Source organism: Antennarius striatus, chromosome 22, assembly GCF_040054535.1.
Source record: "Antennarius striatus isolate MH-2024 chromosome 22, ASM4005453v1, whole genome shotgun sequence".
Taxonomy (NCBI): domain Eukaryota; kingdom Metazoa; phylum Chordata; class Actinopteri; order Lophiiformes; family Antennariidae; genus Antennarius; species Antennarius striatus.
Window position 1 is genome coordinate 11456377 of NC_090797.1, and position 18858 is coordinate 11475234.

The 18858-nt window shown below is 43.0% G+C and overlaps 1 protein-coding gene across 2 annotated transcripts; it reads left to right on the forward strand.

Annotated features, from left to right (window-relative positions):
* The first annotated feature begins 972 nt into the window (after window positions 1-972).
* On the forward strand, window positions 973-18760 carry scaf11 (SR-related CTD-associated factor 11). Of its 2 annotated transcripts, none has more exons than XM_068307329.1 (15): window positions 973-1126; window positions 7986-8026; window positions 8662-8798; window positions 8950-9027; window positions 9325-9401; window positions 9550-9623; window positions 9714-9751; window positions 9828-9895; window positions 10313-10438; window positions 11234-11337; window positions 12129-14303; window positions 15104-15426; window positions 15561-15734; window positions 15836-15955; window positions 16334-18760. In XM_068307329.1, exons 2-15 carry the CDS (start codon window positions 8008-8010, stop codon window positions 16427-16429), a joined length of 3609 nt encoding a protein of 1202 aa, XP_068163430.1. In that variant the 5' UTR covers window positions 973-1126; window positions 7986-8007; the 3' UTR covers window positions 16430-18760. The 2 variants fall into 2 exon arrangements, with proteins under 2 accessions (XP_068163430.1, XP_068163431.1); XM_068307330.1 differs by lacking the exon at window positions 973-1126 and adding an exon at window positions 6403-6849.
* Window positions 18761-18858: the final 98 nt, after the last annotated feature.

An 18858-nucleotide genomic window follows, 5' to 3' on the forward strand; every position in this document is an offset into this window, starting at 1 on the left:
GCTGTCCCTCTGATGTACTCATTCCTGATCCTATCCTTCCTGGTCACTCCCAGAGAGAATCTCAGCATCTTCATCTCTGCTACCTCCAGCTCTGTCTCCTGTCTTTTCTTCAGTGACACTGTCTCTAGACCAAGCAACATCCCTGGTCTCACCACAGTTTTGTACACCTTTCCTTTCATTTTAGCTGAAACTCTTCTATCACACATCACACCTGACACTTTTCTCCACCCGTTCCATCCTGCCTATAAACGTTTCTTTACCTCTTTTCCACACTCTCCATTGATCTGGACTGTTGACCTTAAGTACTTAAAATCCTCCACCTCTTTACCTCCAGGACATTCCTAACAAACTCCTCCTTCAAGATAACTCCTACTCCATTTCTCTTCCTATCTACACCATGATAGAACAACTTGAACCCTGCTCCTAAACTTCTAGCCTTGCTTCCTTTCCACCTGGTCTCCTGTACACACAGTATGTCTACCTTCCTCCTTTGCATCATGTCGACCAACTCTCCACCTTTTCCTGTCATAGTTCCAACATTGAACGTCATTACTTGCAGTCCTATACTCCTGGCGTTCCTCTTCTCTCTCTTCTTACGATCAAACTTTCCTCGTCTTCTTCTTCAACCAACAGTAGTCCAATTTCCATCGGCACCCTGTAGGCGAAAGCACCGAAGGCGGTCGTTGTTAACCCGGGCCTCAACTAATCAGGTAAGGAAGTCATAGATTTGATTTGGCAAAAGTTTTACGTTGGATGCCCTTCCTGACACAACCCACTGTTTTTATCCGGGCTTGGTACTAGCACAAAAAGACACTGGCTTGTGCCCAAAACTACCAGCTGCTAGTTAAATGGTCTGCATTATAAAATGTCATGAAATAAATTACTGCTTATCTCCAGGTCAGTCCAGAGGTCTACTATGTACTGTAATGCCCGGCGGTTCCGCTTGGCGGCGCTAGCGGTGCCATTTTGAAACCAGCACACAGACATGTGGCTGATAGTTTCTCAAAGCTGCGCTCCGGTTTTACCCAAAACAATTAGCGGATAGTGCGTTTCGTCATTGTTTTGCGGCGGGGGTTTGTGCTGAAACAGTTTTGTGGTTACGAATCAGGCGCAGCAGCGCTTCAAGGTGAGTAAGAACAGTCGCTGTTTGCTCACTAGAGCTAACTATTAGCAGCAGAAAAGCGACGTAGGCAGGTGCTGTTGTTCAAGAAGCTAGTTAGCTTCTAGCTAAAACCCGCTTGCGGATAGCTAGCTAACTTATGACCTTCAGTGGATAAATGTTGCTAATATTAGAGGCTGTTTAGCAGCGTTTGTCGCCGAGCTAACAACGACAACAAGTATTTAGTTTCCACTTAGCTCGTTGTAGCTGTCCTGCTAACCAGAAAGAGCCACCATGTTACTGTCGTGTTTGCACTGGTTGATCAAGTTGGTGCTAATTTTGTGTCTTCAGGCGCAAGGCCGTGTTGGCTGCAAAAACAGTTAGCTTTCAGCAATAGCTGCCTTATGAATGCTTTTAATTTAGTTACACGGAGTCAACATAATGATTCAAATTAACGCGTGTATGCAAAATGGAAATGTGACGTTAATATGACACTTTGAGCGCAATGCTGGTCATCAGTGGTCTGTATCTACTTCACTATTTACAAACCACACATTACCAAGGCTGTTGAACAGATTTCACGTCACGATGTCTGCGACTGAAGCGGGTTTTCCTCTAACATGGACTCACTACTGTATAGTCTGTTTAAATCAATCTGAGCTGCAGCAGACCATACCTGGATGCTCAATGGAACAATGAGTGAGTCAGTCAACATTGTTCTCAAGACTAAGTTTGCATTCCAGATCTGAGAGCTTGAAAAGAGTTTACAGATCTCCTGATAACAAGTTGTGAAAGACTGACTCCTCAACAACGTCAGAGGTGAATATATGTGAGGGTTGTACTAAGTGAAGTCAGAATAATGGTTTAGCGCTTAAAACCAGAGTTTTAATCCCCACCATGGTTTTGCTATGCATCTAAATTCAGGAGCATAGTGTTATACAATGATCACTAGATTTGGTACGGTATGAGATTCTCACAGTACAATGATTATCTCTGGGATATACTCCACTGGTATTATCTGTAGTAAGCGTTGGGGAAGTCACATTTACCATTACCCCATAAATAAAATGATTTCCTTGAGCAGTGTCTCTTCAACTACAATCAAGATCAGTGGTTGTCCACAAGAACGAATCCCTAATGGTTTTCTGAATAGCTTAGGAATGTGTTTTTTATTAATGCAACAGTAAATGTTAAAGGAATGGCAATCAAGTTTTATACCATGGTAACAACTCTAGTTCAGACAATAAGATGGCTCAAAATAATCAGGCATATTCCTACATGAACTTTATTCCATGTCAAAACATTGACACAACTTTTAATGCATTATCTTTTGTTGTAAATAATTTTTGGGATTTTCAGAGCATTTGTTTTCATCATTCAAATAGTTCTTACACTGTTGAAGTACTATATATTAAGTCTGCCATACTTTGGTACCTCATTCAACTCATTCTAGAACATCAGGTTAACATTACTGATAATCAATTATGGTAAGATTCCTTTTAGCAGTTCACTGTCAGATTGAAATTATTAAAGCTATTTCATCACATCAATCAAACTTAGCAATGGTCTGTGAGCTTCATGTGCACAATGCTTCATTGTTATCTACTGTATGCATCGCATGTATGCAGATTACAGCAAGCTGATCAACCCAATTTAGTAATTCAACAAACATAAATTTAAAATATGGAATCTGGTGGGTTGCAGCATAGGCCTGTATTCATGCAAGAATAGCCTCAAATTAAAACACCTTATCATTACAGGTGAGATTACTCATCTTTGTTGTTTTTATTTGACATTTATCTGCGGGAAGACTATTGAAAATTCTGAGTTGACATTGGCTCCTGCATTGAGATAACCTTTTTGTCTAGCTAAATTTGTCCCACTTCTCTCTCATAACCAGCATAGCACCATTTCTTCTATTTTCCTTGCTTCATTTTATTTCCTTGCATGTTATTAAAATATTCAACACTATTTATATCCGTAAAGACACTACCATTTTGTTTTTGTAATACTTGAGCACTTAGATAAACAACGTAACGAGTATTTCTGGTCTTTTCATAGGCATTTGTACTTTTAAATCTGAGGGAAACTTCTGATTAGTTTTTTTTTGCTAAGGAACCAAAGACTCATCTGTAAATTGTACGTGTAGTAACACTGTCAGGAGGGGCATCCGACGTAAAACTTTTGCCAAATCAAACATGCGACTCAAATCTATGACTTCCATACTGGATCGGTCGAGGCTTGGGATAACAACGACCGCCATCTGTGCTGTTCACCTACAGGGTGTCTGTGGAAATTGGACTGCTGTTGGTCGAAGAAGAGGAGGAAAGTGTGTTTGTAGGAAGAGTGAGAAGAGGAACGCCAAGAGTATAGGACTGAGAGTAGGGATGTTGAATGTTGGAACTATGACAGGAAAAGGTGGAGAGTTGGTCAACATGATGCAGAGGAGGAAGGTAGACATACTGTGTCCAGGAGACCAGGTGGAAAGGTAGCAAGGTTAGACGTTTAGAAGCAGGGTTGTTCTATCATGGTGTAGATAGGAAGAGAAATGGAGTAGGAGTTATCTTGAAGAGTTTGTACTGGAGATAAAAAGAGTGTCAGATAGTGATGAGTCTTAGGCTAGAAATCAAAGGTGTGAAGTTCAATGTTGTTAGTGGGTATGCTCCACAGGTAGGATGTGAGCAGGAGGAGAATAAGAAATTCTGGCTGGACTTTGATCAAGTGATGCAGAGCATACCCAGAAGTGAGCGAGTTGTCGTTGTTGCAGACTTCAATGGACATGTTGGTGCAGGAAGCAGACGTGATGAGGGTGATGGGCAGTTTTGGTATCCAGGAATGCAGAAGGACAGATGGTGGTTGACTTTGCAAAAAGGTTGGAAATGGCTATGGCAAAGAAGAGGCAGGAATATAGGGTGACCTATAAGAGTGGAGGTAGGAGCACACAGGTAGGCTACATCTTGTGTAGGCAGTGTAATCTGAAGGAGCTCCATGACTGCAAAGTAGTGGTAGGCGAGAGTGTAGCCAAACAGTATTGGATGGTGTGTGTAGGATGACTCTGATGGCGATGAAGATGAAGAGGACAAAGGCAGAGCACAGGATAAAATGGTGGAAGCTGAAAAAGGAAGAGTGTTGCATGACTTTTAGGAAGGAGTTAAGACAGGCTCTGGGTAGTCAAGAGGTTCTTCCAGATGACTGGACAACTACTGGTAATGTGATCAAGGAGACCGGTAGGAGAGTACTTGGTTTGTCATCTGGAAGGAAAGTAGATAAGGAGACTTGGTGGTGGAATGAGGAGGTACAGGAGTGTACACAGAGAAAGAGGCTAGCTAAGACACTGAGAGGACTGATGAGAGTAGAGAGGAGTACAGGGAGATGCAGCGTAAGGTGAAAGTAGAGGTAGCAAAGGCCAAACAAGGGGCTTATGATGACTTGTATGCTAGGTTGGACAGTAAGGAGGGAAAGAATGATCTATATATGTTGGCAAGACAGAGAGACTAAAATGGGAAGGACGTGCAGCAGGTTAGGGTGATTAAGGATAGGGATGGAAGTGTATATACAGGTGCCGGTAGTGTGAAGGGAAGATGGGAAGAGTACTTTAAAGAGTTGATGAACGAGGAAAATAAGAGGGAACAAAAACTAGAAGAGATTGCTGTTGTGGACCAGGAAGTAACAAGATTTATCAGGATGAATTGAGGAGGGCATTGAAAGAAGATGAAGAGTGGAAAGGCACTCAGTCCTGATGATATACCTGTAGAGGTTTGGAAGTGTCTAGGAGAGGTGGCAGTAGAGTTTCTGACTGGGTTGTTCAACAGGATCTTAGATAGTGAGAAGATGCCTGTGGAATGGAGGAGAAGTGTGCTGGTGCCCATTTTTAACAACAAGGGAGATGTGCAGAGTTGTGGCAACTGCAGAGGAATAAAGCTGATGAGCCATACAATGAAGTTATGGGAAAGACTAGTTGGAGCTAGACTAAGGGCAGAAGTGAGCATTTATGATCATCAGTATGGTTTCATTCCAAAAAAAGATGCAGATGCGGTTTGTTTTGAGTATGTTGATAGAGAAGGCCAGAGGGAGCTGCATTGTGTTTTTGTATATCTAGAGAAAGCTTATGACAGCGTGCCCAGAGAGGAACTGTGGTGTTGTATGAGGAAGTCTGGAGCTTCAGAGAAGTATGTGCAGGACATGTATGAGGACTGTAAGACAGTGATAAGGTGTGCTGTAGGTGTGACAGAGAAGTTCAAGGTGGAGGTGGGACTGCATCAGGGATCAGCTCTGAGCCCCTTCTATTTGGCTACAATGATGGACAGGCTGACAGACGAGATTAGACAGGAATCTCCATGGACTATGTTTTCAGATGACATTGTGATCTGTAGTGAGAGCAGAGAGCAGGTGGAGGAGAAGCTAGAGAGGTGGAGGTTTGTCCTGGAAAGGAGAGGAATGAAGGTCAGCTGCAGTAAGAGAGTACATGTGTGTGAATGAGAGGGACCCAAGTGGAAGAGTGAGGTTACAGGGAGAAGAGATCAAGAAGGTGGAGGATTTTAAGTACTTAGAGTCAACAGTCCAGAGCAATGGAGAGTGTGGAAAAGAGATGAAGTGTGTACAGGCAGGATGGAATGGGTCGAGGAAAGTGTCAGGTGTGATAGAAGAGTTTCAGCTAAAATGAAAGGAAAGGTGTACAAAACTGTGGTGAGACTAGCGATGTTGTTTGGAGACAGTGTCACTGAGGAAAAGACAGGGTTAGATGGAGGCAACTGATTCGCTGTGGCGACCTCTGAAGGGAAAAGAAGAAGTAATTACTCATTACCAATTACTGTGATTTTCTGATTGTAGTTGGCATGACTGTAAGCAAAATACAACATTGCCTTGGGAAGGTGCCAGCTTTATTAGCTGACACACTGCAGCCCATGGTGGACATTTACTAGTAAATCCCAACTTTTACCTCTGCTTTGTTGGGATTTACCGTCACTCTTTTGTGTTTTGCCTGTTATGGACCATAAGCATACAGTGTTGCCAAATGAAGTTATGATACCATGACACTACCCTTCATTTTGATGTCCAGGGTCGAAAATTAAGTTTTTGACTCACCAGCCAAGTGAACTGGTAGATGAAAAAAAATCCATCAGTCAAGTATATTTTTTACCAGCCAAAATAATAACTTGCCTTTTTGTTTTCCGTATGCATTAATTGCTATACATTTCATTTAGATAGAGTATGTAAAATTAGAGAACAGTCCAGAGCAAAGTTGGAGAATTATTTTGATATAGTTGAATTATTTTAATACAGTATATTAATGAGTGGCTGAGTGATTCAGCAATTCAACTGGAATTCAATTCAACAGATTAAAAAATATCTCACAATAGGCAAGGGTCCCTGAACAGAACATGAGATGCTTCATTATTCAAACTACATCCTCTTCATCTGACTCCTCACTTCAGCCTGAAACAGTTACCACCCTCTTCTTCTCAGTCATCTCCTGATGGAGTCGTGGTGCCACAACACCCAGACTTTTGTTGGATGGTACTCCCCAGTCTATGGAGAGGCTCCGGCTTAGGCCAGGACATCGCCACACAGAGGCTGTGACAGTTGCTCTTGGTCTCAGATGTTTTCCATTTTCATGTTCTTATTTCAAATGGTAAACACGTCGTGTCGATGATTTCCCTGCCATGCTGGTGACACAACAAGTGTGAGGCTGCATCATACCCGTCTCTTGGAAATCCCTTATCACCATGACTCGCAAAACGTCCTAGAAGGTGTGTCTCCTCCTTCATCGTTTTTTTTTGTCACTTCTTTTTCCTTTTTCCGGTCTCTACGCTATTCAGATTCTTCAGATACTGACACATACTAAAAAAAACTGTTAATACCAGTTTGCTGCTAGTAACTTATAGGGTGATATGATATTCCTTCTCTGCATCTGCTTGGATGATGGCTGATACGAGTCAAATACGTCTGGATCAGAGCCAATCAAAGGCAGAGAAGGATAGAGTGAGTGGATATCACTTCACACCAGTCTGCTGTGTGTGCCCGCAGGTGTGTCTCTCAGGCACACAAGTGTTGCAAGATAGTTTTATGTATCATTGGTAGAAATGTTTACCTGCCACTGTGTCAGGTAACATCTGTGATATACTGCCCACACAGGAAATTTACCTGCATCAGTGGCAGGTCTTAGTTTCATGTCCCTGTGTGTTGACGTTCCTTGAAGAATGAGGAGGATCCAGTGAGGAAGGTCCAGAGGATTCAGTGCTCTAGTTAGTAACTCAGAACAAGCCCATGTTTTAGTGTTCATGCAGCTTTCAGGTGAAAATTATTAGCAGACCATTGACATTAATGATCTTTGGAAATTTTAATAGTGACTTTCATACTTGAACAGTGAGGGTGCATTATAGGAAAACACCGGGTTACACTAATTGTTCATCCGTGAGGATTTGATGGGCTATGGTCTGAACATCTCATTCAATGGACAGAATTTAATGAAGTTTCACTCTTTGCTGGAGCGTTAAAGATGTGATTCACAAAATTTGCTTCTTCAAGTTCCTGATTTCGACATTGATAGGCACAGTGGATTTTTATGACAATGACTGTTTTATGTAATTCTGCTGTTATGCTGCTTTGATAAAGGTAGTGGTCCATATCAGTGTAGTTTGACTTTTTAGGCCAATGGCTGTTGCTGACTCTTTCAGATAGTTGACGGAATGTTAATGTGACAGGTTTTTGAACTTTTTCATTTGTTTGGTTTGCCACAGTATTTTCACTCATCTGTTAGTGGTGTATTAATGAGATTTCATGGAAATATCTTTGTGGGCTAAGCTAATGTGGTGCTTAAACATTTGAGCTCCTCACTTGTGTATTAACAATACATCTTCATTTTCTGCTCTTCTGTCTTTTACAGTGGTGATCAGCCCAGGGCAGACATGACGGGACCTGGAAGTGGTGAGACTTGACACAACAGTTTGTGTTTTCACGATGGGGAGAGTTTATGACCCGACAGCTGTAGTTAGTCCATGTAAAGGTCAAGGGTCATTTGCATTTAAATGATCATTATTTTAATGCTGATTGTTTTTTTATTTAGGTTTCTTTGAGGGGCAAGCTCAAATCATTCTAACAAAATTTAAACAAGTTATTTTGTATTAAAAATGTTTTGTATTAAAAATGTTTGTCAGTTTTAAGATCCACTGGTGACAAGTTGAGGTTAAGGGTGACAATCTAAAGACAAAGGGAAAAATGTATTACAAAATTTGCATTTGACAGTTTGTGAGTCAGTCTTGTATAACTCATTAGCTCTTGCTGTCAAGAGTAACACAACTTTTTAATTTTCACTGCGACAATGTATAACTGGATGAGGCAGATGAGGGAGATTGGTGCCACTTGATTGGTGCCAAATGTTTCACTTGCTGATCGGAGCACCGTGTAGGTGAAGGAGTTTACCCACCTCAGTTACATAGCCAGCTGGCTTTAAATGGAGTAAAATAAATTGGCACGATTGTTGACCTGACTTTTCTTAGGGCAAAGTGGAGCCGATCTTTTGATAGCTGTTTGCTGTGTTCCGTGTCCTCTCCTGTTTTCAGGCCCACCTGATGGGGCGGATGCTGAGGAGGCAGACAGGTGTCCCATCTGCCTGGGCGTCCTCGCTGGAGTCAAGCTCGCCATGCCTGACAGCTGCTCCCATGTTTTCTGCCTCGGGTGCCTCCTCACATGGGCAGAGGTGACACTCAGTGCTTGATAACATTGTGGAATTGATGTTGACTTGAAAGTGGAAAACCTAATAAAAATTTATACTAACATAAACTGCATAAACTGATGAATTTCATGCTAACATTAATGCTTTATTTATTGAATTTGTTTAAAAATTGCAGTTGACTCCTTCCTGTCCTGTGGACAGAAGACCTTTCACTCACATTTACGAATGGGATGAGAATCTGAGCGGTGTGAAGGTCAGTATGGGTGACATCAGTGTTGCTTCTGATCTATTGCTGTTCATAATCCCACACCGTAAACTGCAAAATCTTTCTGCTCTTTGTACAAAGTTTGGTTAAGTTCACTACAGTGTTAAGTTCATGACTGCATATGTCTGTCTGTTTGCAATTAACACTGTAATTCAAAACCTGCAGTAAACATTTCCCAAGTAATTTGTATTTCAAAGCATTTTTAAGAGTATTTTAACCAAATTTCAATTTAAGCGTTATTTTGATTTTAATGTAAGGCAACCACACTTGTTTTGTCATCCCAAGGTTCCAGTAACGAAGCGGGTAACACAGCCTAAAGCTGAGAGTTGCTGCTGTCGCCTCGGAAACAAAGTCTGTCTGAAGTGAGTGTGGAAAAAGATTTGAAATAGATAATTGAATAAGGTTAGAACTTAATCCAGTGTTAAAATTCTTTAAAGAGATTAAAAAACATATAGACAAGTTCTATAGACTCAAACCAACAATCACAGAAAATGTTCACCCCCCCCCCAGGATTAAACCAGCAAGACGATTGAGACGACAAAAGGTGGCCACAAAAACCAAAGCACCACGACCTGTGAGAAAATGTATGTCAAAAATCCTTCTCCCCCGGAACAAATGCTTGAGTCATTTATACCTTGTAAACAACTTGTAATGGTCTTTAAATGTGTTTTCAGGTAAAGATGATCACTCCTCGCCAGTGAGCAGGAAGAAGGTCAGTCTTTGTTCACTGTGAAAAGCTTCTGATGTGGAATGTTAATGTTCATCTAATCCTTGATGTATTTTTCCAGGTGAAAGGAACAGAGTGTTGCACGTGGCCACCGTTTGTCACCTTAACGACAGCATCGACTCAAGATGTGTAAGTCCTTCCACAGTAAGGCAGTGTGGTCATCACATCTGAATCTTCTGACATGATTATTATCTGTCTTCTTATTAGTCTCTAAGCTTTTTTTTTTTCTTCAGTAACTGAGTTTACGAGGGTCGAGTTGATCACAACTATACATTTAATTAAGCACCTTGGAGCATAAGGCTCCAAGGTTCTTCAATATACAGTAGAGATGTTTGTATTCAGGATATTGTTAGAGAATAGTTTAGGGCACATGTGTCAAACTGAAGGCCCGGGGGCCAAATGTGGCCCACCACATCATGTTATGTGGCCCACGAGAGTATAAACGGTCGGAATGTGTAAAAATAAATTTTAAAAAAACAACAACTACATTTCCGACAATGCAGTTGACAGTGTTTCATGAATGACTCGTTCTTAATCCTCCTGCAGTATAGACCCTGTTTGGACAGCAGAGGACATACCATGTGACACTGAGTTCAAACAGTGCAAACCACAGGTGCAAGATTATCCATGGCTGTTTGCTGCTGCTCCGGTTCCTGCTGATGGCTCCTCCAGGTAAAGAAATCTCCAGTTGAACACTAATATCAATCAGTTTACCCTCTTTGGTGTTGCTGTGATTTATGTCCCCAAAGCCATATTGGCACGAAAGACTTTGACGTAAGTGGAGAAAAAAGGAGATGAAAAGCTTCTCTGTGATGCCACATAGCAGCGCCATAAATATACTGTGTGTGTACTCATGCAAGGAGTGTTAGAAAATACCAGTTTGGATGATAACTAGGACATTTAGATGACAAATTTAAATAATTAGACACAGTTTTTTTCATATTTTGAGATTTCCCTTTTAATTTTCATCTTTTAATCCTGTTTTGTACATTTTTATTCTGAGCAAAAAATAAACAGTAATGCAATAAAAACTTTGGTTTCGTGTTAAATTGATGCCATGTTATGGTTTATGGATTTGTTGACCTTTTTGTAGCACGATGAAGCTCCTGGGATATGGTAGCATATTGAATAATTGGAATTTGAAGAGAGAGAGAATGTAGAATTTGGTGAATCAATGAAAGTCATGTTACAGGAATGACAGGATGTCAGTCATTTGATTGGTCTATATTCTTTGTACTCATATTAACACTGCGCTTGTTGTAGTTGATGTTGTGCTGTCTTAAACTGTATTAAGACACTGGGAGAAAAAGAACATGTGAATTGCTCTCATGTATATTTGTGTATTTCTTATTGATTGAAAGGTGGTATAAACATTCAGAGAATTAATGCAGTGACACAAGACAAAATCTCAAAATGTGGTTGAATTGAATTTCATCCAAATTTGTGTTTTTCCTGTCGGTTTTACAGGCAGAATCCTTTCAATTCCTCGGGTTGGAACCGCAGCCCAATTCCATTTGGACTCACCTCATCTCCCTTTACCTCAACTTCAATTTTGGGTCCCAGTCAGTTTGGTGAGTTTTAAGTGACAATATTTCAGTATAATCATTTTCATAGAAAGGTTTTCATTCAGCTTGGTCATGATTACCCTACAGCAATAAATCAATCCACTGGACGTGTAGAAAGTTCCTTGAAGATGCGACCTCTCATCCAAGAGGCTTCTTTAGTTCTGGTGGTGGTTGGTGTTGCCTCACCTTCTTTTGTGAGGTGTAGTCAGTATCCAGTGACTGTTGCCATGACCTGTCTGACTACCCCAACGGTGGTCGTCATGAGTGACATGAAGTGTCAGTGGCGATTGTCCTGACTCCTAACTTGTGCTCTGGTGAACGGTTAGAGTCAAATACCAACACACATGGACCAGGTCACTGGTCCATGTGTGTTGGTTTCCTGTACACCCAAACTTTCAAACGCCTGTCCTCTTCTATGTGGACTGAAGAAGCCTCTTGGATGAGAGGAGAATGTCTTCAGGGAACTTTTTAGCCCAGTAATGCTTTTGGATTTACCACAAAGCTTGACAAAAGTAAGTTGCATTATTATTTATTTCATTGACACACTGTAAAAGTCTAAATTGTGGACACTGTTCCTGTGTCTGAACTATTGACTGTTCCTGTACGTGCATACAAAACAATTTAAGATATAAAATGTAAAGGAGAAATACAAACGTAAGGAATCTGCCTTTCAAAAATAAGCTACAATGACAAAAAAAAAACCTGTAAGCAGGCCTTTGAAGCATCAAATAAACTGGTGATTGTGTCTGTAAATGCTGGTAGGGCCTGCACATATCACTTCCCTCATCTATTCACAGGGTTTGAAGGCGTTGTTTGTGCCATTACGTGTCCCAAAGGAGGAGAGAAGCGAGGGGGTCGAGCTTCAGCATCCAAAGCCTCTCCTAAAGCCGCTGAGTCTCTACCAGCCAGGCGATCTGGACGACACAGTAAAACCCTTGAGGAGACTCCTGCATCGGACCCGTCGACACCACATTCAGGCTCATCAGATTCCGACTCCCCTGTGGACCAGTCTGCCAAGCCAGACAAGGCTTCTCAGGCACCGGCCAAGAAGAAGGGTAAATGGATAACAAACCGGAAGGCAAGTGGCAAAAGGAAAACAAGGAAAAAACAGTCTCCAGAACGTGGTAGCAGCCCAGCACCAAGTGAGGAGAAGGAGGAGGAGGAGGAGGAGCAAGAGGGTGACAAAGGAGAGAACGAGGAGGAAGAAGAAGAAGAAAAAACTAATGAAGAGCAGGATCTGAACAACTCAGAGCATCCACAATCTAAAACTGAAGAGAGCTCCAATGAAGACCAGGACAGTTTGAACTCTGCTCAGGAACCTTTAAGTAATGATGTGGAACAGGTCACTGATGAGACTCAGGAACAATCTAATGAACATGAACTCAAACCAAATGAGGACGACACGTGTTGTCCTTCAGAGCCTGAACAAGGACTGTTAGAAGCTGAGCCTGAGAGCGATCAAGGGATGGAAGTTGAAGACACAACAAGCCCAGACGTTTGTGCACAGAAGGAAACTGAGACCGAGACCTCACCGTCTCCCTCTACCTCTGAGAGAACTCCGCTGGAGAACCCTTCGTCTCAACACTGTGATGAGCAGGATGATGACATGGAGATGGGTGCAGAAGCAGGAGAATTCATCAGTGAAGAATCTTCAAAGGATGTGAAAGCTGAATCACATGAGAACTCTCCCCAACCACTTCCTGTCCCTGTTGAACAGTCACAGAATAACTTTGCCGTTCCAGAGTTGGAAACCGCTGAGGACGCTGATGCAGAAGTTGGCTCAGAAACACTTCCAGTCACTGACTTCTCTGGAAAAGGAAACAAAGATGACAGTCAGTCAAAGGATGACACTAAAGTTGTTGCCATGGACTGCAGCTCGCCCAGTAGTGACAGTGGTAACGTTACTATTTTTGAACAACCAAAGGACGGTGTTGCCGCAGCTGCTGCAGAACATCCTGCTTCTTCCAGCCATGTGACCACAGACGACAGCCAGAAGGAGCAACGGGGCAGAGAGAGGAGCCCGGAGAGAAAGAACGGCAGACAGCGGCGCTCTCGCTTTCACTCTCCAACTTCTACTTGGTCCCCGAAGAGAGAATCATCCAGGCGTTCGCTATCCAGAGAAGGTACCGGCAGCCCCCCCTCTAGCCGTCCATCTCGGGCTCGCAGCAGAGAACGAGACAAGGAGCGAGATGGTGAGAGGGACTACTCCAGACGGGAGCACAGTCGTGAACGGAGGAGACGCCGATCCAGGAGTCGTTCTAGGTCCCGGTCAAGGTCACGATCCAGAACAAGGTCTTACAGACGGGGGCCAACTCCTGAGCGCCCACCGTCCAGAGAGCAGTCTCCACTGCGGAGGGACCGCAGAGGTGGCTGGAGGTCAGGGCAGGGCAGTGGGTCTGTTGGTGAGGGGCGGAGGAGTCATAGAGGCGCTGGACGCTTTGAGAATGGCGTGCCCTCAGGGAGTTCTCCTGACCGGCAGGGTTGGTCAGATAACCCTGACTGGGTCACGGAGAAGACCCGGGAAGCTGACAGCCGGACCCGGGACTCCAGCGGCAGCTCACGATGGGAAGAACACCGCACCGGTGGCGGGAAGAGAGGAGAGCCTCGGCCCCGTGGCGGGTTTGAGTCCGGACGCGGCGCAGGGCGTGTTGGCAATAATCGTAGCTTCTTCAGTCAGCCGGAAGAGGCATCGGACAACCGTTGGCAACCCAGAAACCTTTTCTCAGGTACAGGCAACAATTCAGGAAACGACTCTTACAGCCGCTTCAACGAAAACCGGGGCGGTGGACGGAGGAAAGACTCAGAACCAGGAGACTCAATGGTTGACCGATCAGGCTGGTCATCGGCGTCCAGCTGGGCCGTGAGGAGGACACTCCCTGCAGACGTTCAGGATTATTACTCCAAGAGGGAGAGGGGGGCATCGGGCAACTGGAACCGAGCAGACGAGGAGCAGCAGCCGGCAGCAGCAGCAGGTCACAACCCTCATTGTTCACCTCAACCATTAAAACCCTGTTACTGACCGACACACTGCTGCTACTGCAGTAGCGTTACGTTCTAATTGCCAGGGCAATGATTAGCTGCAGACTTTGTTGAGTCATGTGCTTGTGTAGTGGTTGTTTGGTTTCGCCTAAGTAAACTCCCAAAAAGAACGACTCAGCAGATTAACCCAGGTGATGTGTCTCGTGCTAATGACAGTCATTAGTAAACAAAGGCTTCAGTTTTGTGACATTTTCAAAAGATCAGACTCTGGAGCGGATTTTCAAACGTTTGTATTTTCAGGCAACAAGATTACCTTTGTGGCTCGTTGTTTAATGCAGGTGCTAATTCAGCGCCGTTTTTTTCACCGCTGGCTACGAACACAATAATAGTGCAGCAACACCACCTGTGTGAAAAGGAGCAGAAGGGAATTCCTAAGGAGGAGCTCTTTGCTGAATCTGAATGAATGAAGTTCTATCTATAAAATATTAGACGTGTAGTTCCTGATGATCCCATTTGAATGTCAATTGCAAACCATTGGTTTAATGGTGATTCAGTGACATTTTTGTAAGCAAAAACTGCTTGTGGACTGTCCCTAACGTTCTGAGAGCGTCGTCAGATTATCATGAGGTCAGTAATTCAACCGCCCACCGCTCCTCAGGGATCAGATGTAGGGAACAAATGAGTACAGTATTTTCCGCACTATAAAGCGCACTGGATTATAAGGCACACCTCATTCTCATTGACTTTAACAATGGATGACAATTAGTAATTTTTTGTATTTCATGCCTTACAGATCTTCCCAAAAGTGAGCCTCCCCCCCAGGCAGTCCCGGGGAGTGCTGCTGTGCCCGTGATGAACATGATTCCTCCTCAGCTGAATGTTCTCCACCATCCCTACCCCATGCAGGGCCCGCGAGGAGCCCTGCCTGTCAGCCTGCAGCCTGCAGCGCCGTATGGCTTGCCCCCTCAGGTCCCTGTGCATCTGCACCCTGCTGTCCCCCTCCTCCAGGTACCTGCTGTTGGTGCTCAGGTCATCCCACCCCCGCCCCCACCACCTCCACCCATGCAGCAAGGCAGCCAGACAGCAGCAGCTCCATCTGATGGCTACACCACACAGGTATACGCTCCATCATATAAAATACGTAATAAGATGAAGCGCATTCAGCCTTTTCAAAATGAAATGATCAGTTGTTGTTCTTGGCAGCATTGTTCTCATCTCCACACTGTTACCATGTGTTGATTTCTCCCCAGATGTCCAGTACAATGGTGGGCTATGGGAAATCTGCCCTTCTGCCCACACCAACCAAAGCTGGTATCGCTGTGGCAACGCAGGGCCAGCTGGCACCCAATCAGGTGCTCCCATCCTCCACCACTCAGCCCAGCCATCACAACAAGGCTCAAGCTGACAGCTCCAAAAAAGAAAAGGTAGCCCACTGCCATCAGCCTGCCTTCCATGTGTCACTCACTCGTCTTCCTGTCGGTTTAACTTCAAGTAGCGGTAATGTTACATCCTCTCTCTGCTGCAGAAACATCAGATCCAAGAGAAAGCTATAAATGAAGTGAAGATGGCCATAAAACCCTTTTACCAAAGGAAGGAGATCTCAAAGGAGGAGTACAAAGAGATTGTTCGCAAAGCAGTCGAGAAGGTAAACTAGTGGACCCGCCCGACCCCCATTCACTGCATTGTGTTCTCACAGACCAAATGCACAGTTTACAAAACACTGTTCACTGAAAATAACTTGTGGTGGCTTGGTTCCTGGAAATAAACAAGAAACAAAAGACCTATTATGGCTGATTTTGCTGTAATCCAATAGAAAGTAAGACAGTCAGTGACATTAACTAAAGCTGGCAGTGTTTCGTTCCATCCTGACACTTGTTGCTACCCACTCACACTGCTCTGTGTTTATGTCTCCTCTATATTGGTGAGGCATCTTAGAAACCGAAACATCCCATATTCAACTTCCAGTTGGGATCTATTGCTTGCTTGAAAGTTTATTTGACGTCTGTTGTCTTTGTTCTTTTAGGTTTGTCACAGCAAGAGCGGCGAGGTGAACTCCAGTAAGGTGGCCAATCTGGTGAAGGCCTACGTGGACAAATACAAGCACGCCCGCAAGAAATAAAGGTTCCTCTCGCTGCGGACGCGGCGCTGCCGTCATGGACTATTTCAGCTGCTCAAGTGCAATTTCCTTTAGCTGGAATTTGGTTTCCGAACTGAATGATCTTGGAGAGCCAACATTTTCATTTTTTGATATCTACCTTTTATTGAAAGATTTTTTTCTATAGATTTTCATATTTTGTTAGAAAAAGAATTACCCAATCAGAAATTGTAATGCAAGAGCCCTTTATTTTGCATAGATAACACTTGGGAGAGAGAGCAAGAGAAAGTGTGTGTGTCTGCGTGTGCGTGTGTGCGCATGAGGGGGGGTTGGAATGACCATAGGTCATATAAAACCTCTCTGCATTTTAGACAGATTCCTCCTATATGACATCGTATAGGTTCTTAATGAATATTGTCAGTCCGTTTTTATAAATATATAATATTTCAGATGAAAGCCTAGTTTATAAAGTAATGCATTTTCTTTGTTATTCTCTGTGGCCCACTGGCTGCTTACAATCCGATGAGTGTGATTGTTAGGGTCCTGATTGTTTAATCAGCAGTGTGTGTAATGGCACAGGTCATAGGACCCCCCCCCTCCTTTCCCCCCTATTGTGTTATAAATGTCAATGGTTGATCGTTTCAAGTTATTGAGAGTAGTAAAATAAATTAGCTGCTCCTGGATCTGCTGTGTTTTTGTTTTAGGCGTCTTGAAGGAGGAGATGCTTCCACGCTTCAGCAGGTGGAGGTCTCTCCATCTTTGTTTCTGCTTCACATTTTCCAGAAATCATCTTTGAAATGATGTTTTAGTGCTGGGATGTTGTCTTTCTTTTTTTTTTTAAAAACTATCTCTCTTCCAAGGAAGGAACTGTCTGGCATCAAGTGGACGATTTCCATAACCTGGATATATAAACCATTGTTCCGGTTCATAATATTAGTACATCCACATCATTTGAAAGGGTCAAACAGTTTCCAGACTAATAAATGTTCATTAGTGACTTAAAATATCAACTAGGTTAATGTATGTACAATAGAAGTATCTACAGGAAGAAGTATATATACAGGAAGTGTGAATGAAAGAACAGCCATAAACATGAATGTGTTTGTTTTCGGTCTTTCTTAGCATCATTACAGGATTGAACATTAAGGAAAATAGTTGGAATTGGCTAAAGCGCAGGAAATGGTATTGATTTTTGCAGTCAGTCGATTTATTTTTATTGATCCTAATCACTCATCTTCACACGTCAGCATTTACAGTGACCATTAAAGCACCTGTTCTACTGGTCGTGTCAGTAAACATTAGGTTTTCAAAAGAATTGGCTTCTTCCACCAAAGACTTGACACTGCAGTTGAGTTTACAGAGCCTGGAAGAACATCTCACCTACTGGCCATTTCTGTGAAAATGATTGATCATGCAAATTGTTTTCCTCATGATTTGTGTTCAAGAAAAGTAATTTATCATCACACAGATGTGTTGGCTAAAGTTTCAGTGCGTCTCAGGGCTCCTGCCAAACCCCTGTTTATGCCACCCAGTGTGGAAATGGGACTGACTGGATTCTGAGCCGTGGAAAAGCAAACGAATTCTCAAAGGACTTGAGAAGGTGATTAGAACACAGGACAAGGATTAGAATAATACATCCAAAAACTCGGAAATGCAGATTAGTGGAGTTCAAATTGATAAAGAACTGGATGATTAGTGATCTGTTGATACCAAACCACAGTCAGGTAGCCAAAATGTATGTTTCAAAAACATCTGCCAGAGAAATCATTCAAGATGCAAAGAAAACTCCAAGAAAGGGTAAACCTGATAGGTTTCACAGCAAAAAACAAAACCTTTCTACATGGTCTGGTAGCCAGAGGAAAGTCAGAACTGCTTTAGTGCCTCAAAACTAATGGAAGAAAGTTTTTGAGTGATGAGACCAAAAACAACCCAGAAACCTCAGGAACAACTACAAACACTGACACGCATTTAGATTCATCCATTAACTTTTTTTTTTTCATCTGGTTTCTCAAACCCCAGCAAGGATGCACAAACAAAATTAACCCATTACTGGTTCCTGTCTCTTAATACCACCAACCTGTTATCAACTGGCTATGAGCCACAGTCCTAGTGTAAAGTAGCTGGAATTATAAAGAGGTCAGTCTTTGTCCCAAAATTTTAACCAACTGCAGACCAAAATCCAACCTACCCTTCTCTTGAGTTCCTTGAGAAATCAGTGTGTGTGAGGGTTTTCAGTCGTGAATTACCCCAGAAACATGACTGGTCTATAATCTGAGGCCTACTTTCGATACCACTGACCATCACATCCCGTTACTGAGAGTAACAGGATGTGCACACCACAGTTTTCTGTTTACCAGTGTTTCTTTATTTGGGATTTTGAATTCTATTTCAACTAAATGAAAAAAGTTTTTTGGCTCATGTTTTCTTCGAAGAATGTTGGCTTGTAAACTTAT